This window comes from Astatotilapia calliptera, chromosome 7, assembly GCF_964374335.1.
Source record: "Astatotilapia calliptera chromosome 7, fAstCal68.1, whole genome shotgun sequence".
NCBI lineage: Eukaryota > Metazoa > Chordata > Actinopteri > Cichliformes > Cichlidae > Astatotilapia > Astatotilapia calliptera.
Window position 1 is genome coordinate 14140909 of NC_137428.1, and position 24273 is coordinate 14165181.

Below are 24273 nucleotides of genomic sequence, written 5' to 3' on the forward strand. Positions count from 1 at the left end.
CTCAATCCAGACCTTCAAGTCTTGAAAACCCACCTTTTAGCTTTGCTTATCTGCGTGCTTGTATGCTTGGTTAATCAATGCCAGCCATCTGCTAGCTTATCTGCATTTGTATTTTACTACTGTTTTATTGGATTATGTGAAGCATTTTGGCTACCTCTGGTTTTAAATGTGCTATACAAATAAAGTTGTATTGTATTGTCTTTCATGTTAAACTGAAGGCTATGAAAAGATTTTCATGCCTTTGAACAGCGTGAGTAGTTAAACATATTTTAGTAATAATTAGTAACTATGAACTAGTGGCCCCGAAAAAAATTAGCTAGATGCTCCACAGGAGGTGCCCTGAGGGCTAAATAAATACACATACAGCAACAAGAAGTAATCTTTTATTATGGCAAATGAAAAAAGAACTGTTTCTGTAAATGTATCCTGAAACACCTTGATCATAGTGCACCCTTTAGCGCAGTTAATGTCACATAAGGTTAATTTTAGGCTTGTCTCAATCAAACCTTAATTACATACAGTATCAACACAAACACGTGGCTCATGTTACACACAAACTTGACATGCCCTGTTCATCCGAGCTGAAACAGGAAGAACAGGAAGAAAAATTCCTCCAAATATTGCACAAAATGGCAAAAGTTGTTTATAAAATTGCCCTGGTGAGCATGACTGATCTGATAAAAAATAATTTAAAACAATGTCTGAACTTTTTTTTGTTTTAAAATCAAGTACTTGGGATTAAGCACACAGAGAAAAACTTTATAGATACGCTTTACAGGAACATGGCAGAGCGTGGGCGGTACGCTCTTTGGCTTTGCAAATGGATGGATGACAGGAAGCAGTCTGTACAGCAGAGAGGTCAGGGAAAACCAAACACACTTACAGGAACTCACACCATAAAATCACAGCTGAGTTAAATCAGCTGCTTCATCAGCACTGACCTCCTTATGGCCTTCACCTCTCTGAGGACCAATCAGTGAAATAGCACATGTTATGCGTCTATAGCGCCCGAGGCCTCTTGGGGGTGATTTGTTTGCTAGCTTGTTCCTCTTCCTGGAGAGTACAACGGAAAGACTTGACTTTATCTGGAAGAGGAGAGAATATCACACAGAAGGCACTATTTAAATGATGATCTTTGTCTTTAAGGATAACATGAAATCACGTCACTCATACAAAATTTGATACACCAGCTGAAGCTTTTTTTTAAATATTGTGAAATATTCTGTAGCAAAATGTGAATTTTATAAAAAGTGAAGGTGAAATGATAGGATAAGAGCAGAAACTGGTGAAGAATAGGAAATAAAGATTTATCTCTCTCCTATCATCATGGATAATCCTTCTGCTGGACAATTGTGTTGTCTTTGTTGGGTCTCTTGTATTTTCATATAATTCGTAGCTTAACTTCTTTCTTTCATATAATCAGCTATTTGCTCATTGTGACAAAGTGGAGAAGCAGTTGTAATTCTCTCCATTTGTCCCATATGTGTTTACCTTTTTTTCGCACATTGTACACATTATTCTGTTTCTATGTATTTGCTATGATTTGCTATTTGTCAAGTAACATTGCTTCACTCACTATCCCGGGTTTGTTTGTGTAAGCGTTTTGTTGCCGGCAAATCAAACATTCTGCAAATTAAGACAAATACTAAGTTATGCTTCTTTATACTTTATTATGTTACAGATTAAGTACTTACTCTGTTTGTCTTTTCAGTCATCATGAGTGTCAGGTGTGGGGAAACGCCCGCTTGGCATTTCCTCATTTTAAAGTCCTGATCATGTCACACATGACATCATCAGGTCAAACCATGTGGAGGGGTTTCTTTTTCCAGAGAGATGCTTCCTTTTGTTTGTGTTAATGTTTAAAGGGATTTGTTGAATGTTTTTCCTTTTGTTAATACTGCCATTTAGTTGTGTAAATGTGCATATTAGAAGTGTGTAGAGGTTTTGTGTTTTTAGATAACCTGAGTAGAGTTTTAGATCCCTCAGTTGAGTGAGTGGTACTGGCTGGGCAATTGGAGGGAAATTGATGGCCCTATTTAAAGCCAGTCTCTACCAGATGCAGGAGAGAGGAGAGGTGAGCTGTGTCACCAGAGCCATGTTATGTTGAGTTTTGTTAAATGAATTGATTTGGGGAAAGTTTTGTTAAGTTATACATTAAATTAAGTTCACTGCAAATAAATTGCTCACCTTGGAAACCCAAAATGTCTGCATAGTCTGCTTCCCTACCACCTTCCTTGACGTTCGAGTGTGACTACTTCACACTCATCAATACTGACCTTGATTGAAGTATCAGATTTTTAAATCACCAAATATGGGTATAGTTCTTAAAAATCCAATATGAATATCACCCCTATATAGGGCGATTGTGGCTCAAGAGTTGGGAGTTCGCCTTGTAATCGGAAGGTTGCCGGTTCGAGCCCCGGCTCGTGTCGTTGGACGGTGGATGACTGGTTGTCTATAGCGCTTTGAGGTCCTTAGGGACTAGTAAAAGCGCTATACAAATACAGGCCATTTACCATATGAATAAGTGTAAAACTTATTTGAGTTGTTTGCACAAAACACATTTTGAGTTGTACAACTGAAAATGTGAAGATATATTTTAATTTTACTTGCAAGTTTGTTGATGGAAATGGCACACTATCATAGAAACTACTTAGCACTCTTGCACTGTAATGCGTTAGTTTGGATTGAAGCTTACGCACTGTAAACAGGACAATAATACAAACCAACCAATATACACATCAAGGCTGCAGTAGATGAAAAATCCTGTGTTTTGTGAGATAAAATTGCCGTTTCTGAGTCTGGTGGAGAGTAACAGATTCATTTCCTTGTGGGAAAGAACTGCTGGCAGAGGAAATGTTTTAAATGTAGCTTAATATATAACATAACATCGGTACATTGCTTTTATTACTGTGGCAGCTGGTAGTTGTTTGTTAACGGTGTGTCTGTTGCCATCTACAGTTATTCATTTATCAGACTAACTTGTAGAATTGATACTTTCTTAATGCAAAGAGGCTGAAAATTTGGAAACTGCATGATGTTTACCTCTTAACTCAGTAAGAATGTCTATCTTCTGGTCCAGGATTTGTTCTAACTGAGTTGCATATGATTCAACATCATAGTCCACCTCCTCTGTCATTTCCAGAAGCACCTTCTCATCCTCCAAGCACCGGATCGACTCCTGTAAGGGAAAACGATGCAGCTGAGTTGGGCTATGTGGTTTTAAATTCATATTGCCTATGAATGCAAAAGTGGGTCAAAGTTATGTTATGGCACGTGGTTCCTCCTTATAAAAATATGGCAAATTCTATGGTATTTACTGTAAATTACTGCACTAAAGATAAGATAAGATAACCTTTATTAGTCCCACATGTGGGAAATTTGTTTTGTCACAGCAGGAAGTGGACAGTGCAAAAGTTATATGGCAAAAATTAGAATATAATAAAAATATAATACTGTACACAACTGTACAGAATAGAATAAAATAAAATACTATATACAGTAGAATAAATAGAATAAAATATACAATAGGATAAAAATAGAATACAAATACTTAATACAACTGAGTAAAAATACAACTTTGTCAGATAAAGAGTATTGCACTTAGTGTTATTGCACATGTGTGGATGTGTGTGTTTGATCAGTTGGAGTCTTTGTTGTACAGTCTGACAGAAGTGGGGAGGAAAGACCTGCGAAATCTCTCCGTCCCACACCGTGGGTGCCGCAGTCTGCCACTGAAGGAGCTGCTCAGTGCTGTCAGAGTTTCCTGCATGGTGTGGGAGATGTTGTCCAACAGGGATGACAGCTTAACCACCATTCCCCTGTCACTTCCCACCTCCACTGGGTCCAGAGGGCATCCTAGAACAGAGCTGGCCCTTCTGATCAGCCTGTTCAGTCTCTTCCTGTACCCGGCAGAGATGTTGCCACCCCAGCAGACCACACTGTAAAAGATAGCTGAGGCCACCACAGAGTCATAGAAGGTCTTCAGGAGTGGGCCCTCCACTCCAAACGACCTGAGTCTCTGCAGCAGGTACAGTCTGCTCTGCCCTTTCCTGTAGTCTGAGTTATGAGTCCAGTCCAGTTTGTTGTTCAGATGAACACCAAGGTACCTGTAGCAGTCCACAGCCTAAATGTCCATACCTTGGATGTTCAGTGGTTGCAGTGGAGGATGTTTGTGCCTGCGGAAGTCGACCACCAGCTCCTTGGTTTTACTGGTGTTGATGTGGAGGTAGTTCAGCTGGCACCAGTCCACAAAGGCTTGGGTCAGTCCTCTGTACACCTTGTCGTCCCCATCAGTGATGAGGCCGACTACTACAGAGTCATCAGAGAACTTCTGCAGGAAGCACTGGGTGGAGTTGTGGGAGAAGTCTGCAGTGTAGATGGTGAAGAGGAACGGAGCCAGAACCGTTCCCTGTGGGGTCCTTGTACTGCAGACGACCCTGTCCGACACACAGCACTGAGTCCTCACATACTGTGGTCGGTCGGTGAGGTAGTCCAGTATCCAGGTAGTGAGGTGACGGTCCACTCCAGAGTTCTCCAGCTTGTCCTTCAGGACCGAGGGAAGAATAGTGTTGAAGGCACTGGAGAAATCAAAGAACATGATTCTCACAGTGCTTCCAGCGGTCTCCAGGTGAGCGAGGGAGCGATGTAGGAGGTGAATGACGGCATCATCCGCTCCAATGCCAGGCTGGTAGGCAAACTGAAGTGGGTCCAGTGATGAGCTCACCAGGTGCCGAAGCTGAGCCAGGACCAGCCGCTCCAGGGTCTTCATCAGGTGGGATGTCAGAGCCACTGGCCTGTAGCTGTTGAGGTCCTTGGGGCGTGAAGTCTTTGGCACTCGCATAAGCTGTTATCGCGATAACATGCGAGAATTCCCGGGGCAGGTAATACGGACGCATGCTAACGGCTAACAGCTCAATGTCTCTGCTGCAGAGTTGTTCTTTCACAGTGATGTGCTCAGGGTTACACCATCTGTCATTTACAAACACTGCCAGTCCCCCTCCTTTCCTCTTACCGCTGTCTCTCGTCCTGTCCGCTCGCAGCAGCTGGAATCCCGGTAGTGTCACGCTTGTGTCCGGAGTTAGCTCCGTTAGCATCATGATGCTACATTGCCGGTACTCCCTCTGTGACCAGGTTAGCGACGTGACCTCATCCATCTTATTGGGCAAAGATCTTACGTTTCCAATAATTACAGAAGGAAGAGATGGTCGATAACGTCTCCTTCTCGGGCGACGGCGCTCCTTCCCAGCACGACACCCCTGTCTTTTCTTCCTCAGCTCGCTGGGAATGTCGATGTAGCTTTAAACAGGTTAAAGCTATCAACAAAGGACTTCATGGAAGGACTTCATACATCTATGTATTTTGTTGAACAGATAACAGAATAAAGAATGACAAACTTCTGGTGACCAAAGAAAAGCAGGATGCTTGTTGAGTCAAACACTTCTGGGAAACACTGACCCACACATACAATTTTGAGCAACAAGAAGAACTGGGAGCTCTTCAAGTAGAAGAAGGCACCATATCTCAACATGAAGTCTGTTTGGCGATGAAAGCTCAAAAATCAAACAAACCAGCCAGCATGGATGAAATCCAATCAGAATTGGTGAAATATGGAGGGCCGATTGTTACAAATGTGCTCACAAAACTGTTCAATGAATGTTGGTGAATGGAGGCCGTCCCCAAAAACTGTCAGAAAGGCGTCATCCTCAAACTACCAAAGGAGAGCAACATGATGGAGTACACAAACTGGTGTGGAATCACCCTACTCTCTGTCAAAAGAAAGGCCTTCTTCACCATGCTACTCTGCCAACTTAAAGGCACTGCCGACCAACGCCTCTGCGAAGAACAGGCGGGCTTTCGACATGGACGATCATGCACTGACCAAATATTCACCCTCAGGAACATCATCGAACAGTTAGCGTTCAATGATATGTGTTAATTGAGAGCGATCACTCTCAATAAACTTCATCGACATCAAAAAAGCCTTTGATAGCATTCACAGAGATTTGCTTTGGAGCATCCTCCACCTGTACGGTGTCCCGCGAAAATTCATCTCAATCTTCAAGTCACTCTACTGCCACCCCAACTGCTCCATCAAGATGAACACGGGCCACACCGATCTCTTCACCATTGAGACTGGTGTCAGGCAAGGACGCATCCTCTCGCCCTTCCTGTTCCTAATGGCCCTCAACTTCATCATGAAGAAAGCCCTGGTCAGGCCAGATGCAGGCATCACCTTGGACGGGATCAGTTGACTTACCGACCTTGATTTTGCAGATGACTGGTGGAAGATGGACACCACCTCCAGCATCCAACGTCGAACCTGGCTGGAAAAAGTTGGACTTTGCATCAGTGCAGAAAAATCAAAAATCATGCACATTAGCGACCAGGCCGGTATGCCTAAGATCAAGATCGGTGGGCAAGAACTCGAGGTGGTTGAGAGGTTTGCATACCTTGGCAGCGTCATTGGCTGGGACGGAGATTGAGAGACTCATTTCAAGAGCCGCACTGGCAAAGCCTCGTTGGTATTCCAACAAATGTGAAATATCTGGTCATCTGCCTCCATCTCAATCAACATCAAGGTTCATTAGTACGCCTCAACCATCATCCCAATGGAAATCTATGCATCTGAAAGGTGTAAAGCGTCGGCCAGTATTACCAGGAAGGTGGACGTCTTCCACCAGTGCTGCCTTTGAAGGATAATGAAGATCCGATACTTTGATCATGTCACCAATGAGTAGGTGCTACGATGAAGCAACCGTCCTCACCTCAGCGTGATTATCGCATGCTGCCGTCAAAAACTTGCCAGGCACATCATTCGCATGGACGACAGCCAAACAAAACATTCAGATGGGTTCCACCTGGAGGTTGTGGCAGGGGACGGCCATGGCTGACCTGGCACCGGACCTTCCATTATGACCTCAAAGCCCTTTGCATTGCTTGGGATAAAGGTGAAGAGCTTGCTGGAAATCGTAATCGATGGAGAGACCTTGTCGCCCAATACGCTCGATAGCTTGGGTGGACGAAGGTCTGGCAAAGGTAAAGCCTCTTGAGAAAATAGGGTAGATGAATTCCAGTGCTAGCTGTGAACTGTTGCTTAGGATATCAGATTTTTAAAACTAAAGCTTTACCCATTATAATAAACGATTTAGCATTGTTCAGAAAAAATCTGTATCTATACTAACATGCCTCAAAACAAATGATCAATCAGGTATGTGGGGCTAGGCATAGCAATTAGCTACAATTGGTTATTAATTTCCTATTATTTTTAGCTGTAAATGGAAAAACAGAAATCTTCTGGCCTACTGTACCTGAAAAACAGCCCTGTGATCCTCTAGCACCTGCTCCTCCATTTCTACCAGCTGAGAGACGGCTTCATGGAAAGTGAAGAGCTGCGGGGAAACCTCTTCCTCCTACAATAAACAAAGCCAGTGCTGTGATTATGAATTTAAAACTGCAGGAAATATATGCAAATTTAAACTAAAAACAATTATGCTAGATAAATTCCAAGAAATAATAATAATGTACCAAAACCCACAGGTACTTCATTTACTTCTTTTATTAAATCCTAATGTTATTCAATATTCAGCCATGACCATTTTCCAGATGAGGCACCATCAGCCACAATGTGAATGAGGGTTATGACATAAAAGTTAAAAAATAAAGTGACTGCAGAGGAAGGCAAGATCTATTGTTTATTTTGTTGAAACTAGTTTTATATGGAAAGTAACTGTGCAAGAACCTGCAAGCAGACTTAGTGCTGAATTGAACTGTGAATGTGGCAGGGAGCTAGAGTAAAGATATGAGAAGGTAGGAGGTATTTTGAATATTATTGTTTTCTATGGGCCACATTTGTGGAATAATGCAAGTTATCATCTGGCTCAGCAGTTCCCAGCCAACTGAAGTCAGTTTGTGGAAACCTAGCATCTATATTTTTCACACGGAGCTGCTGTGGGTTCAGATGTTCTCTGTCATGGTAGCGTGCGTGGGCAGCAGATGTTCTTACGTTCTGTTCACAGAGCAGCTTCAGATCATCTCTCTGTGGAGAGCTCCCCACTCCCCACTGAGCCTCCAGCACCTCCAGCTGCGTGATGTGTCCTCCCTGATGGCTCTCCATCATGGCTGCCGCAGGGTCCACTGTGAGCTCCTTCACCCTGACAACACATCAGCACTATAGGTAAACCAACAGTATGACAACTGCAAACAACTGCAGAGGTGAGCTACAATGGTGTGTAGCTGTATATGAGAAATATACAAACGTGTCGCGTCGGTGACAAGTGGTTCAACATGCCAAGAAATCAGTGATGAATACTGTGAGTTATGAGAAAGAAACATGAAGATGAAGATGATGACGAAGAACTTCATGCAGGCTTTGGGAACTCACGTCTGGAAAACAAGTCAAGTCAACAAATGACTGATGAAAAAAGCCTAAAGAACAAAGAAAACCAAAAAGTTTACACTTCTGCTGAATTTGGGATTTAGAGATGGAACAAAGTGGGGCACATGCATCATGATAGGTGACACAAAGCTAAAATATATTGAATAGATTGGATGATACTGGTAAGGTGATGTAGCGATTTCTTTTTTACTTTTTGCCAACAAATCTTACAGAAAGATCAGAACCCAGAGGAGGCAGTTGTCAAATGGTATGCTGAATGGAAAGATCAGGATGCGGTGTAATTTTTTTATATTTTTTTTGCCAGCCATAAATTATTGTAGCACATAATTTTATAAATGAATTGTTAACGTACTCTTCATTTTAGATCAGTTTTATTAACGGTTTCCTGAAGATGCTTTATATTTTAAGGTAAAAGCCCACAGCAACACTGAGAGAACCCCATTGCCCTATGAGCAGCTTTGTTGAGGATCGCTCCTTTAACAGGAAGGTCATATGTGTTGTTAATTGACAGAAAATGCCCCTCTTTTTTTTTTTTTTACTGTGAACCCCTTATAAAAAATTGAAATTTCTATAGATAGTGAAAGAACAGGATCTTTTCTGTCATTTAACAGCTTATCAGTTGCGTCATTACATTGGTGCAGTATAAATGGCCATTAGGGAAGGTTGTGCTGGGCCAATTTCTGCCCCCACGCCCTATATTTGATACTGCTGCTTTAGTGAATAATTATTTGCACTACGAAGACATGTATGTGGGTTTAAAACACAATAAATGACAATTAGTTTTTACAGCAACTAAAAAATTTGTCATCCAGTGCAACAGTGTATCTCACTGGAGTGTTTTGGGATGGAAGTGCAAAATATATAATACTTATATAATGTAATACTTCATAGAAAAGTACAATTGTTATTGTTTTTTTTTTCCCCAAAAGGATTTGTTGACAAAAATAAAATAAGACTAACAAAAAAAGTGAATGACTTAACCTTCTAGGACCTGGCGTCCACATATGTGGACATCACATTTTGGGTTATTTAGACCAAAATACTCAATTTTGCTCTACAAGGGCCTGATATCCACTTACGAGGACATTATACAGCTACTGTTCTATCAAAATTTTAAACAAATATCCCCATATGTGGTTCTTATTTTTCTTAAAAACAAAAATAAGGTAAAAAAAATAATAAAGAAATCTGGTGATTCTTCGTTTTTACATTCATAGGGCCCCAATCGGCCCAAATATCAAAGAGAAACTAAAAATGCATTCTGTGGAAGAGTTTGGGTCTTAGGAGGTTAAAGCAATAAAAAAAACTTTGTAAATAATAAGTAAAGTGAGGCAGACAGTGAATGAACTCATTTTAACCTTGGTTCACATGCCAGCTAAACTGAATTTAATTCAGTTTTATTTATATAATGCCAAATCACAACAACAGTTGTCTCAAGGCACTTTATCTTGTAAGGTAAAGACCCTACAAAAATGATTACACCATTATTATGGTGACTGATGATGTTAGGACCCTCAATGATCTTTTTAGAAACAGACACAAAGCGGCTGCCTGGGTTCATGTGAAATGCCAATACGGGGGTAACTAATTGTGCAGGACACTGTTAAGAGACATAGCAAAATGATCATACTCATAGGTAGGGGAGAGCTCAGAGCGACCTCCTCCACCCCCACTCTGGGAGAAGGGAATGTCTGAGGGACTTATCCCAAATTCCTTTACTCTGGGAAAAAAATGCATGACAGGGGAGAGAAACACACATCAACAAGTGGAGGCAGGAGAGGATCATGTTATGTTATGTTATGTAGTCTTTTCTATTTTACATTTTTATGAATTCATTCAACAGAGGAGAAAGACAAACGGAGCACACAGATAACTAAGAATATTCCTCACAATAAGTCAACATTTTCAAGAAAAATCTGGCTTTATGTTTCATGCAAACTCCTCAAACACAAAATTTTAAATAATTCTCTATACTGTTACAATGGTGAATGTGCTTAATAAACAAATTTTCCAAACTTCTGTTTGTGATAGGCAGCCAATCAGAAGAAAGCTGGCTTAAAGTGAGAGAAGTTGAAGTTGAATTGAATTTTTTGACAGTTGAATCTTGTATAATAGATAAAACTATGGAACTTGAAATCAGTATAACAGGTCCACTTTAGAACTTTATGTTGATGCTTTTGACAAAACCTGAAAGTCAGGGTAGTTAGTGGAAAGTGAAGGTGTATAAATTTGAAATTATAACTCAATGTGCATTCATCTTAATGTTATATCTGAAAACCTTTTTTTGCCTTTCAGTAGAATCTTTCCTACCTGTTGGCATATCTCAATGTGTTCAGTGTGTTTTCACAAGATGCCATCCCAGGAGAGATGGTTGCAATCTGTAAAAAGATGAGAGAGGGATTTACCAAAACTGCAACCAAATCTGTAATCACTTTCTATTGTGTCTGTCTATAGTGGGTACATGTTGTTTTCTTACCATGCATGTTCTGGAGTTTTCTCCGATGAACGAGTCCCGCAGCACTTGGGTTAACTTGCTGGCTCTAAATGGAGTGTGTGGTTTGTTTCTGCCCAGGGCTCGAATACACTCCTGCAAACATACACCATGCCCAATTATGCAAAAAATCTGGCTAACTAATTATAGTCATTTTTGAAAATAATTTAAGGAGAACTAGGAAATATTTACTATTTTTCTTTTCTCAGATGATTTGCTGTTTCAAGTCAATTGAATATATCTGGGTTTTCTCGAGATTGCCTGCCTCCATCTCCTCCTTTCCTGTAGAATCTTCCAAGAATCTTCTTTGCTGTCTTAAAGTTGTTGTTTTTTTGCTTTTTTTTTATATCTATAGCCTATTTGTTGCATTTTCCTTGATGGATGTTCTTCTGATTATACAGCAGCAAAATGCCCCTGAAAGATATTCTTGATCCCTTTTTTCCTCCTGCCTGCTGTCTTCACATCCATTGCTTCATATATCCACTATCCCTCCTCTGACATGTCCAAAAACCCCACCCCTCAAAGCTGCTCAACCAGAGCACCTTATTAAATCCTGTCCAATCTGCTTACTCCTACAAAGATCTTAACATCTTCAACTCTGCCACCTCCAACTTGGCCTCCTGTCAGTGCCACTGTGTCCAAACCATACATCATACCAAATCTCACTACCACCTTACCTTTCACTCTTGCTGCTATTCTTCTGTCACAAATTACCCCTGACAGTTGTCTCCATCAACTTCACCTTGCCTGCACTCGCTTCACCTCTCTTGTGAGGTGAAGCGAGTGCAGGCTGTCTCCGTAGCGATCGGTGAGTGGGAATAGTCGGTGTAAGAATCCAAGTTAATCGTCTTAATATTAAATCAATCGAAAGTATCCGTAACATTTTCTTTCTGTTTGCAGCATCCCCTCGTCGACATGAGAGCTAAGTGGTGAAAGAAGCGCATGCGCAGGCTTTTCCTCTGGGACATTCTGAACTCTTTGTTCTATTAGAAGACATAGCATACATTTTCACTGCTATGCAGATGACACCCAGCTCTATCTGTCCATGAAGCCAGATAACACACACCAATTAGTTAAACTGCAGGAATGTCTTAAAGACATAAAGACCTGGATGGCCGCTAACTTTCTGCTTCTTAATTCAGATAAAACTGAGGTTATTGTACTCGGCCCTGAAAAGCTTAGAAATATGGTATCTAAGCAGATTCTTACTCTGGATGGCATTACCTTGGCCTCCAGTAACACTGTGAGGAACCTTGGAGTCATTTTTGACCAGGATATGTCCTTCAACGCACATATTAAACAAATATGTAAGACTGCGTTCTTCCATTTGCGCAACATCTCTAAAATTAGAAATATCCTGTCTCAGAGTGACGCTGAAAAACTAGTTCATGCATTTATTACTTCCAGGCTGGACGACTGTAATTCATTATTATCAGGATGTCCAAAAAACTCACTGAAAAGCCTTCAGCTAATCCAAAATGCTGCAGCAAGAGTACTGACAGGGACTAGAAAGAGAGAGCATATTTCTCCTGTTTTGGCTTCCCTTCATTGGCTTCCTGTTAAATCCAGAATTGAATTCAAAATCCTGCTCCTCACATACAAGGTCTTAAATAATCAGGCCCCATCTTATCTTAATGACCTTGTAGTACCATATCACCCTATTAGAGCACTTTGCTCTTGCTCTGCAGGCCTACTTGTTGTTCCTAGAGTATTTAAAAGTAGAATGGGAGAGAGAGCCTTCAGTTTTCAGGCCCCTCTTCTGTGGAACCAGCTTCCAGTTTGGATTCGGGAGACAGACACTATCTCTACTTTTAAGATTAGGCTTAAAACTTTCCTTTTTGCTAAAGCATATAGTTAGGGCTGGACCAGGTGACCCTGAATCCTCCCTTAGCTATGCTGCAATAGACATAGGCTGCCGGGGGATTCCCATGATGCATTGAGTTTTTCCTTTCCAGTCACCTTTCTCACTCACTATGTGTTAACAGACCTCTCTGCATTGAAGCATATCTGTTATTAACCTCTGTCTCTCTTCCACAGCATGTCTTTTATCCTGTCTTCCTTCTCTCACCCCAACCGGTCGCAGCAGATGGCCGCCCCTCCCTGAGCCTGGTTCTGCTGGAGGTTTCTTCCTGTTAAAAGGGAGTTTTTCTTTCCCACTGTCGCCAAAGTGCTTGCTCATAGGGGGTCATATGATTGTTGGGTTTTTCTCTGTATCTATGAAGCGCCTTGAGGCGACTTTTGTTGTGATTTGGCGCTATATAAATAAAATTGAATTGAATTGAATTCTGTACTGTCACTTTGCATGGTTAACCCCGAGTATTTTAACTCATCCACCTTCACTACCACCTCTGCTGCTTGCTTTTTCACTGTTATACCTGCCTTCCTTTACCATCAAAACTGCTCATGTCAATGTTAATTAGATTTGCAGGACATTCATGTGCTCCAGGACTTGAAAAAATGAAAACCTTCACTAGGACTTTTCTGTTGTTCTACAAAGTATAATTCTTTTTTTTTAGCAAAGGTATGGTGTGCAATCATTTCACCCTGGAAAATAAACAGTTCAAAGAAATCTTTAAAATGAAAATGACATTAATACCCAAAATGAGTGTATGTAAACTTCTGAAATCACAACTATATGAGAAGCACAACACTAAAGAACAGAATATCTGTAGTACTAAAGCGAAGACCTTGAGTGCCAGCAGACTCTTGTTGATCTCTGCTCCCTCGAGGCGAGTCTGCCGGTCAGCGCTGGACGTGTCTGCCCCTCTCTCATTCCCCGCCAGGTCGATAAGAGAGAACTTTCCATGCATCTTCCCCCGCCGACGCAGGATGATCTGGAAAACAGCGTGACTTCGGGAGGAGTGAGCGTTGGCTGATGTCTGCCCAGACGTCCTGCAAGAGGCATGGTGGGGGGTGTTCAGGGGGTTCATTCAGCGGTTCTCCAACTCAAATCTTGTTACTGTTTAGTGTTTTCACATATCCATATGTGAAAAAAAAAATCACGTTTACCTGCAGCTGTTTCCCACTTCGATGAGTTTGAGGACGTCTTCTGTGCATTTCACCTCCCTCTCCTGCAGGCCCACCACCTGCACCTGCTGCTTCCCGTCCTCCAGCACCCGTAACTTGGCTTTACGGTTTAACAGGTCAAACACCTTCAAACACAAATATGCTCAACAGTAGCGTTAGCAGTTTAACCTTTTCTCAGCTTCACAAAGACAGAGGACTGGACTCTGGCAAATTTCTCCTGATTTAATTTCCATTACTTGTGCTGATGGTTCTTACCCCATGTAGTATTTTCCTAGCAGCACTTCTACCATGAGAATCATTCACATGATTTACCACCAGCCACTTATGCTGAGATGTGTTTAACATGGTCCCTGATCTGAGCTGCTGGTATCTGGTCAAGGCACATGAACCTCCTTTCCTAGAGCAATTCTCATTACAGCTAATTTTAATCAGAGCCGGTCCTTAAAAAAACTTTTCTGGACTACCTGTCTTTATCATTTGAAGTCATTCTTGTCATAATATTAACATTTACAGCATACTTCCTCCTGAAGTAGCACCATTTAATTTCAATCCCTCACTGCTGACAAATAATACAAATAACGTGCGATATCATGCCCAGATGTGATATGAATCCCAAGCTTGCACCTAGCTCTTACAGGTTCACAGTTCATCTGCTCCCTGCCAAGAAAGCGGTGCCTACTTCAGGTCAAGTTCCATGTTAGTCGCCTTAGAGCAAAGGCCCACTCATGAGCCTCCACAGGGTGTGGAGAGGGGCTCACGTTTGCATGTGAGGAGGAGGGAGATCCTGAAGTTCCTCTGTTGCTGCCCAAGAAGTGCAGTATAAGTTATAAGCTCTCCCACTCGATTATGGAGCCTATCTCCCTGGCATGGAGCACCAAAGGTGCCTCAGGAGGCAAAACAAGACCACAACTGAGAGTATGTTCCACCTGGTGAATGCCAGTGTTCCATGCTATTTGTGTTGTTCTGAATGAACCGACTGAAAGGGAACAAAGTGTTATGTTTAATACTTCTATTGCCTGGAGAAGAGGAATGAGGTAAAACACTAGCTTGCTCTGTTGTGCAGCTGGGCTTGGTGAAGAGCAGCTATCAGACTGACTGTGATGACAGGGGTGTGTATGTGCAAGTGCGGCCGACATTATATATGTTCAGGGAACAGAAGTTATAAACATAACAATTTGTTTTCCAGTGACTGAGGTACCCGTCTGCTACAGAGAATCAAGCACATTGGCATAAACAGTTAAATATAAATATGTGGTATTTTTGAAGTAAATTGAAGTAAATGTCTCATCCTTCATCATGACTCTATTCATCAATTATTTAACCTTTTTTTTATTATATATTAACATACAGCTTAACTGATCAGTGATGATAACACACTTACCTTCCCACTGTAAATTTCAAAAAATGTGGCAAAAACTTGCAGGTCCAGCTTCTTATAATTTGGCTTCTTTAACATGAGAAAAACGTCTCTGGCTGCAGGGAGAGAAGGACACACCTAAATGAGAGAGACCAGCAATAATAATGATAATAATAATAATCAGTAAAGCAGAAACTAACCAGACAGTGCATAGATCCCTTTGGAGCAGTCCTGGTTCTTTCCTGAGAAGTCCCCTCCCATTGTCTAAAAAGAGACATGAGTTAGAATTTGAGAAGTTTGGTTTTATGACACTAAAACCAAACTTCTCAAATCAAAGTCAAAAACTCACATGTGTTTTTCCACTTCCAGTTTGTCCGTATGCAAAGCACGTCGCCATTCCCCTCTCAAAAATGGTCTCAACCAGCGGCTGAGCAGTGAACCTGCAGGGTGGAGTGTTTATTGGCAGCAGAATATTTGACTCAAGTGCTACAGCATGAAGAAAAAAGAAAAAACAGTGTACCTGTAAACCATTTCATTGGTGGAGTTCTCATCAAAGGCATAGTCAAATCGGAAGGTCTGGTTCTCCAGGTAGCGGGTCAAGTCAACTTTCTGCTTGGGCTCATGGACCATTACAACGTCCTTACTGGGAATGGTGATCACATCCAGATCCTTTGTTGATAACTCTGAAGAGACACAGTCATTGTTATAGACACAGGCTACAATGATGTACAAGGGCAAGGACAAGCAGCAGTCTATAGACATCCCTGTTACTTGTTTTTAATTAATCGACATTCAGAGATTTTTAGAAATAATATTTAAAATGGACACAATTGGCACCACAACAGAAGAAATGACCCATGAGTAGGGATGGGTACCGGTATCCGGTGCCATGATGGCACCGGTTCTGACATAAACGGTAGTAACCAGACCGAAAAGCAGCGCACATTTCGGTGCTTTATTTCCCTGAGATGTCATACACTTTGGATTCTAGCCAATCATTTTACCTTTCCGAGGATAGTAGGCGGGTCCAGGTACGTACGTTCTTTTAGAGCAGAGCTACAGATTAAAAACGCCCAAGGCGAAGTGGTCAAAAGTCTGGCTGTACTTCACAGCAAAAGATGCAAACCCAGCAGCCTGCAACAAGTGCTTTAAGGTGATACTGTGCAAAGGAGGTAACACCTCGAATCTGATGAAACGCCTGGCGACCCATAGCGTTTTTTTAAAAGTCTAGAAATGCGCCGTATTTGATAGCTTGCTGCAAGACCTCACACCGTGCACATCTACTGCGGGTGTGGTGCCTGTTATCGGACCAGGAGTTAGCAACATGAACCCGAAGAGGAGAGTCCTGGCCCCTAGCCCTGCCAGTGTAGCAGAAATGATGACGGATGATGATGGCAGCAGCAGCCGTTCTTCTCTGCGTGAGTAGCTTAATGTTGTTCGTGTGTAATTTACGTTGAGTAGGCTAACCACCATTAATGCACGTAAGGTGAACTAGCAAACACCGTCGTAGTTACATGCGGCTGTCTTCTTGTTTGACGGCAGATGCTCCCTTCACCCTGGCCAAAAAGGCTAAAATGCCCAAAGAAAAAGTGGAAAACAGCTGAGAGGTTTTAGGACAAAGTTTGTGTTTTTCCATTGTTTAAGCACTGCTTCCAGCCAAGAGTGATACCATATATGCCACATAGCTGCAGAGAAGACTAACATTGTTATCTTTTTACAAAAAAACAGCTGAACATGAGAGGTTTTTGGACAAAGTTTGTGTTCTTCATTCTTTAAGCACCGGTTCGAGCACCGTTTAAGCACTGGCACCGTTTAAAAAGTACCGGTTTGGCACCGGTATCGGATTAAACCTAAACGATACCCATCCCTATCCATGAGTGTCCAAAATCAGGCAGATCTGATTGATATAGTGGATGTAAACAATAAAAAACTTTTAGGGAGGCTTTCCACCTCCTCACAGGGGTCATCTCTCCAATTCTAAACTACTTTGATTAGCTGTCTGAGCTTGAACGGCTTCACAGTTTCTCTGAATACAGCTGCTACATAAATATGCTCTTACCTTTTTTGTTGAGGGGACGTGCACGAACGCACACGCATATCCTGTGCTCCTCAATCTGAAACATGAGAAGACATGAATAAATAGTGCGGTTCACACCTTTGTACTGGCCATATGACCTCCTCGTTTCTCCTTTCTTCCAACATTCTCAGGTACCTCTCTCTCTACTGACTCCTTCTGACCAGCAGATCTAAATTGGACTCACCAGATCGTTTGTGGTTAAAGGTCTGTAGTCCAGACTGGCTCTGAAGTCTCTGATCATACACATAATCTCATAGTTTGGTAAATTAACGTCCACCTCCTGCAGTGGCACAGAAAACAAAAGTATTGATCACATAATGACAAAGACAATAAAAACATTCAGAAAGCATTTCAATTATTCGTGAATTAATTAATTCAAAATCAACATCCTAACATTTTGAGTGACACGTCACGTACTTTTAAGTCTTTTGTCTAAATCAGCCGATTAGAAGCTACTTTCAGCCTGAGAATACTTTTTGTATCCAGACAGTGCTCTCTAAAATGGGTTTGGTAGATCACGTTTTGATTTTTAGTTCCAACTAACTATATGTTTTAACTCTAGGGCCACCTGCTCAGAACACTGTGAACCGAACACAGCTGCAATAATCAAAAGAAAAAAACTGAAGCATCTGATTCCTTTAAAAGTTTGTGTTGTTTCAGCTGTTTTCAGAATTTAAACGTTTTTATTAAATGCTACATGAGCTGACTGATTAATTAAAACAGTGCTTATTAAATCTTCTCACAGTTTCAGTTAATATGACTTGATGAGTAATGTTTCTTTTGCTTTGTTTTTTTGGAGTATAATTATCCATGTTTTTTTCTTTTTCATTTCACTCATATTGTCACAGTTTTGCTTATTTAACATGAGGTTATATTTAAAAAACCTGATTAATGGCATGCATTATAGTTTCAATAATTTGCTACTGCAAATCTGGAACATTACCAGCACACTGTGAAAGACTACAGCAGACACACACAATAGAAATAAGCACAGAAAAAAGCTCAGTCCACACATCCACATGCATTAAGGTCAAAATATTCAAGCAAAAATATATACAGTATATTTAATCTTGGGTTAACAGTACAGAGTCTAGTTGTTTGTGCATAATTCTGTTGACCTTTTTTTTTTTTATAAAGAGACACAGTACAACAGTATAGTGGGTAAAACTCCTGTTGTGTGAGAGGCAGCATTATTATCCATGTCTTATAGTTATGACTATAAACCAGAACTTTCAGCATTTAGGTTTGAAAATCTGGGACTTTTGTTTGTTAGAGTGGTGGGGTTGGCTCAAATACTGAACTTTGAAGTTATTTAGATGAAAAAGTGAAGACAGTAGACATTTTGCATTTTTGCAAATTTTGGAAGTGTTACAGTACAAATAGTAAAACAGGTGGCCTCCAGGAGATGTCTTAAAAACCCTGGGAACATGTGTTGGCAGGTATGCTATAAATCAGCTTCATATCTAGAGATAATTCTCAAACAAATGGTTCTCCACTTCACACTGTGGTAATGTGTTTGTTGATGTGTGTATAATGTAAAGTACTGTAGTGTATGCTTGAGTTCTCACTTGTGCCCTCTTCTCTCTGAGCTCTTGTTGCTGAAGACGTCTCTTCTCTCTTTTCTCCTGCAGTTTCTCCACCTCCTTCACACAGTTAGATTTCCTCCGTGCTGAAAAAACAAGGAGCACAGTGGCCTAAAATATCAGCATCAAAATATATATACATATGGTTACAGGCTGAAGTAACAGGGACTATTCCCTCTGATACATTAACAATTATTTTTGATGATGCTGACTCATAATGCCTTACATTTACTTTTACACACACAAAACAAGAGCTGCAGTTTTGCTGATGCTCCTACTCAGTCATCTGGCCACCACATCGACAAAACACTTCATACAACAAAAGGGAAAAAAAAAGAAATAAATCAAAAGAACTGTGTAGCTGAGTAGTTACACTACGCTTTGTACATTTACCTAAAATCTAAATGGTTTCATAAATTTAATTAATCTTGTTCAACTTTTATTATATGTCCCACTTTCAAATCTTGAATTAAAAGTCAGTTTTTCTACTATACAGATGCATCATGCATGCATCACCTTAAATCAGTCATTCTCAATAATCAAGTGTAAAATGTACAATATCTAAAACTTTATATTATAAAGACTACATCCATTTAGCCAATTCATAAGTTGTAAAAAATAATTTGTTGATAATTGTGAATGCCCCCTAACCTGGGTGTTTTTTTAATTGGCAACCAGCATTATTTTAAACGTGTTAAAAGTCCTGGAGTATTCCTAAAACACATGGCAGTGATTTGATTGATTCAGTCCCTCAGCCCATATCTTGCCAAGCTCCATTTGTCATTCTGTGTCTGAGTTCATCTGTGTCATGATGTCGGCTCCGTTCTGCTCTTGCTTTCAGTGTATGCACATAGCCCGGTGGGCAGGTCTACAAAAAACTTGCTAGATTTAACTGATTTTTAAAAAAAATTACACTGAATATGGCTTTTTATTTACAGTATTTCTTTTTTCAAATGTTATGTTTTGAGTGCTATTTGAAGGCCTGATCTTATTTACATATTTATGGTCATTCAAACAACAGCAGAGGAAAAACTTAAACAAGTGCTGCAGTATGAAGCCACAGCGAGTGAAAGAGCCTTTGACACCCTTAGACACACAGCTGTGTGGGAGCATGACATCACTGCTACAGAGAACAACAACAGAGATGCTGGAAACTCCCTCCAGAGAATTTCAAACAGAGCCATGTGGACATGAATCCTCTCTCATATGAAGTTTGCAGACGGGGTGACTGTGTTACCGTTCTGCTGCTGTATCAGGGACTGGTTTACGGCAGGCTGGGGAACGATGGTTGGTGGGGGTGGCTCCGCAGCTTGGCTGTGCTGACTGGGACGTGCCCGGGTTGTTCCCACTGAGGCAGCTGAGGAGCACACAATCCAGTGTAACTGCTCATCTCAAAACATTAAAAAGGCAGTTCACCCAAATTATACAAAGTTAAACCCAAATTCTCAGGAGAAGTGTTCACAGTGACCCTCTTAGATTTTCTGTGAGGTTTGTTCATGCCAGTGTTTCTATGCTGACTGCTTCAAACCGACTGCACAAACTTAACCATTCATTTTGTCATAACTGACAGACTCGTGAAGCAGGGGATTTTATCATTAGAAGAGTAAATACAACCAAACATGACTCTTTAATTCTAACAAAATATTACAATTTTAAATATTTAACACTGATTTTTTTTCTTGTCAATTCAGTTAAACATTCATAAGAAAGAAATTTCAGCACACTTATTGGATGTTTCTTCCTAAATGCACACTGGGAGTCATTATTACATTCTTACAAAACCCTGTTGTATACAAATTTCTATCTTTGACTTTTACAGTTATTAATCACTTGGACTAATTCTTGTATTGGGAAAACTTTAACTCACCTTAAAAACTGACTTTAAGGTGAGTTAAAGAAGTTGTAGTGAAACTGTTTTACAGTAATTTCCGAGAAAATAACCCTCACTCACTCTGCTTCCCATAAACTCTTTTTTTTTTTTACATGATCGGGCAGCACCAACTGTATCGAAGTAGAAAATGATTAAATTATAAGCTTCATATCTCAGAGCTGTTAGTGGGAGAACGTACCTCTGTTCTCCCGTGGGGTATTTTCAGCCTTGGGTATTGCTGTAGTCCGTCTGGTCTATAAAGACCATAATCATTAGAGTTGAATTAAGAATGAAAGAAGGGAGTACACAAAGTATGCAAGGAAAAATGTCTAAACTGAATTATATGTTATAGCAATAAATACAGCATAATCTCTTCAAATCAGGAATAATAGTAATATTCTGTTAAAAGGTCATGTGCAAATAGGAGTGATTGATTAATGATGTCTGGTGTTGAGAAGTAGACCTTGGGTACTTTGCTGGTTTTGGCAACATTGGAGGGAGGAACAGGAGCCTCGGGACTCTGTGGTATCTCTTCATCAGGAGCTACATCTGGATTCAGAGCAAAGACGCTCTCCAGATCAATCTAAATCAGAAAAAAGAAAGAAATTCCTTTGTTATCGTTACAATCTTTGTTTAAGCAGGGGCTCAAGATCACCTCATCAAGTGCAACAGGGGCTGTATTTGCTGAGAACATCAATAAAGATGATCAATAACGTTTATCTTTGCAGTATGTGACTGCTTAATTTGTCGTAATATCTTTTATCAATAATATTTTTTCAATATTTCTACTCTTTTAGAAGGCTGTAATGATGTAAAGGTGAACTTAGCCTCCCAAATGAACACCCAACATAAAAAAAAGCTCAGATAATTCTGCCAATGACAAAGCTCGTTAAAATCTGCGATCTTTCTGGTTGCCAGCAGGAGGACATTCTTTAGCTTTTTAAAAAGAAGTTTGATTGCATAGAAGCCTATGGGAAAATGGCCTATGAGTTTCAGGTCTTATTGCACACACACATGAAATTATGGTCCTAATTAGATTCTAAAATGAACAATAAAGCAGGTTTTGTCTTAAAGCAAACCTACATTGTTTTTGTGAATGTAGTATTGCTAAATCTTCCAGTCTTTCCTAGTTTTGGTAAACCTTACTTATCACATCTGGTTTCAAAACATCAACATTACAATTCCCAAAAAAAAGCTCACCTTTTGACATGAGGACTTTATTAAACTATGGGTCATGTGACGGTGTCTACTTCTATCTTTTTTAAGCATTTTATGCTTATACACTTGAGATACTTGTAGTGCACTACATCGGGTACAGCAATATGTTATATGTTACAACAGCATTACAACATGTCCAGGATAAAGCAAGTAATAAGATACTCATGTCTATTTCATTGCTTTCAGGTGTTCCAAAAAGTGATTTCCAGTGTTTCTTTGTGTTTTTCATCTCTAACGTATACTGATAAATATTGTGTGGTCAGGATTCACTAAGCTGTTATGTATAAAATAAAGAAATTACCTATTTTGCAAGTATCTTCATGACTCTGTAATATTGTATCTGCTCCTTGTTTTTTATTACGATCAATCCAGTCCTTTTTGGCTACTTAAAACATCTTTACAGTACTATGTCATGTTTGTTGCAATTTCTGCCTCTCTTTTGGCCAGATCCCTCTTAAAAAGCCATTTTTAATATGAATAAGAGTTTTTACCTTGATAAATAACGCGTATATAAAAGTCACTTTGACAAAACTGATTGCAGCATCTGATGTCTGACAGGGTTATTGTTTCTGGCTCAAAATGCTTTGATATTATTAAGATATGTTTCACAGGTTATAGGCCAGCAACTCATTTACAACAGTTTAAATACCAGCTATCATTTTTTGGCAGACAATCACTTTTTAGTCACTTCATCAGCAACACAAATAAAACTACAGACAGGTGCCATATTTGAAAGTTAATTCCTGACAACAATTCAGGAAGAGAATTACAAATTACAAATCACTACATTTCAGGACATAATGAATGAAACCGAGTGCAGAGGTAGATGTACCTCTTTCCCTTTGGTGTCTCCGTTCTCAATCCATTCCACTGTCACACTCTCATTGTCTTCATGCAGTGATGTGACCATCGCCTGGTGTATTCGTCCTGCAGAGAGGATACAGATGGATGCTAGGCCTGCGCAGTGCTGGACCAGACTGTAGAGCCAATGCTCATACAGACACCAACTTATGAGCCATAAAGCTAATGTTCAGTAATTAGGCCTGAGGATATTTTGTGCATTATCTTACAACAAATAAACTGATCCATCAGTCATTCAGTGTTTACAGGGAAAACTTAAACCCTAAAATAAGGATGCTGATATGCTAAATGGGTGTGGCTGATGAAGGATGATGTTGAGACTGTCAATCACACCACTGCAAGCGCTGCGTGTAGTGACTGTTGACCGGGTTCTTAGCCATCAGACAAATATTAAAATACACAGAGCAGTTTGAAAGTCGTGCGATTTTTTTACTGAGATGAAATACAGTTGGAGATGAAAGGCCCCCATCAGCCATCCATCAGCCCTGGTTAACAGGCCACCGCTGCATGGTGCATGATGCAGTGCAGACTTGTGCCTGCATCCCGTCCTCTAACCGGAGGTGTTTCGGCCATGAAGCAATGGACGGGAGGAAGGAGAGGGAGGGCGGCAGGGTAGGTGTCAACCGGACAGCAGGTGGACGGACCCGCCCGCAGCCCTGCAGTCAGGTCGACCCATTGCCGTATGTCTGCATCACTGACAGACACAGCAGCACCGTGTCAAAGACTATTTGTGTCATTTTTGAGTCTCTGACATTTCGCTCGCCGACCTTTTACTGCGACATTCCTGTGAATGACAGTGTAGCAGCCTGCTAGCTAGCAAAAACACCCGGCTGCGTTGAGCGGTAACGTTAGCTGCTCTCATGCGGACCGGCCGGATGGAGAGCGGTGTGTCTGAATGTGCATGTGTGAGCGGAGCATGCTACGTACCGTCGCTCCGTTTTATCTCCACATAAATGCCAACGAATATCTTCCCGAACATCCCGGCCATCGCTCCCGGTATGCCGTTTATTGAGCGCTCCAGTCTGTTGTGTGATATTGCGGAGACTGAGGTCATTTGCGGTCTGTCAGGAGAGAAGACAGGCGGAGAAGAGCAGGTGCGCATGCGCCACTGATGTTTTCACCTACAATTTCAACCCAATAAATAAATAAATAAATAAATAATAAAAACGGACTACTGTCGTTAAATTTATAACAAAAATTCACGTTGTAATCCTGTTGTTGTTAGTACAATTAACGAAATATGTAGATACTTTACTTTTATTTCCATTTTCTGTAACTTGGACAATATAATTATTATGGGGCAGAAAATTTGATTAATATATCTTATTTTTTTATTTATTAAAAAAAAAATCAACAATCTAAGCTCAATAAAAGCTAATGAACTTTTCGAT

General features: G+C 40.7%; 1 protein-coding gene across 3 annotated transcripts; it reads right to left on the minus strand.

The window, feature by feature from the left end:
* Nucleotides 1-370: 370 nt before the first annotated feature.
* LOC113025402 (kinesin-like protein KIF2A) lies at nucleotides 371-24011 on the minus strand. Of its 3 annotated transcripts, XM_026173098.2 has the most exons (21): nucleotides 23810-24011; nucleotides 22854-22948; nucleotides 21267-21386; nucleotides 21003-21057; nucleotides 20171-20290; nucleotides 18919-19019; nucleotides 17535-17630; nucleotides 17333-17387; nucleotides 15794-15956; nucleotides 15623-15713; nucleotides 15474-15537; nucleotides 15298-15389; nucleotides 13899-14041; nucleotides 13577-13781; nucleotides 10875-10985; nucleotides 10709-10776; nucleotides 10029-10118; nucleotides 8006-8153; nucleotides 7311-7412; nucleotides 3046-3181; nucleotides 371-1085 (listed from the first exon to the last, which is right to left on the minus strand). In XM_026173098.2, the coding sequence occupies exons 1-21, from the start codon at nucleotides 23982-23984 to the stop codon at nucleotides 1000-1002; spliced, it is 2316 nt and encodes a 771-aa protein (XP_026028883.2). In that variant the 5' UTR covers nucleotides 23985-24011; the 3' UTR covers nucleotides 371-999. The 3 variants fall into 3 exon arrangements, with proteins under 3 accessions (XP_026028883.2, XP_026028884.2, XP_080160246.1); XM_026173099.2 differs by lacking the exon at nucleotides 10029-10118; XM_080304120.1 differs by lacking the exons at nucleotides 371-1085; nucleotides 3046-3181; nucleotides 7311-7412; nucleotides 8006-8153 and adding an exon at nucleotides 8215-8385.
* Nucleotides 24012-24273: the final 262 nt, after the last annotated feature.

Coding starts and splice junctions, on each gene's coding strand:
- LOC113025402 (XM_026173098.2), bottom strand. CDS start 23,984: ATGCGCACCTGCTCTTCTCCGCCTGTCTTCTCTCCTGACAGACCGCAA. Junction 21,387..22,853: donor GAGACACCAAAGGGAAAGAG/GTACATCTACCT, acceptor TTTCTGATTTAG/ATTGATCTGGAGAGCGTCTT. Junction 7,413..8,005: donor AGCTGCTCTGTGAACAGAAC/GTAAGAACATCT, acceptor TGTTTATTGTAG/GAGGAAGAGGTTTCCCCGCA.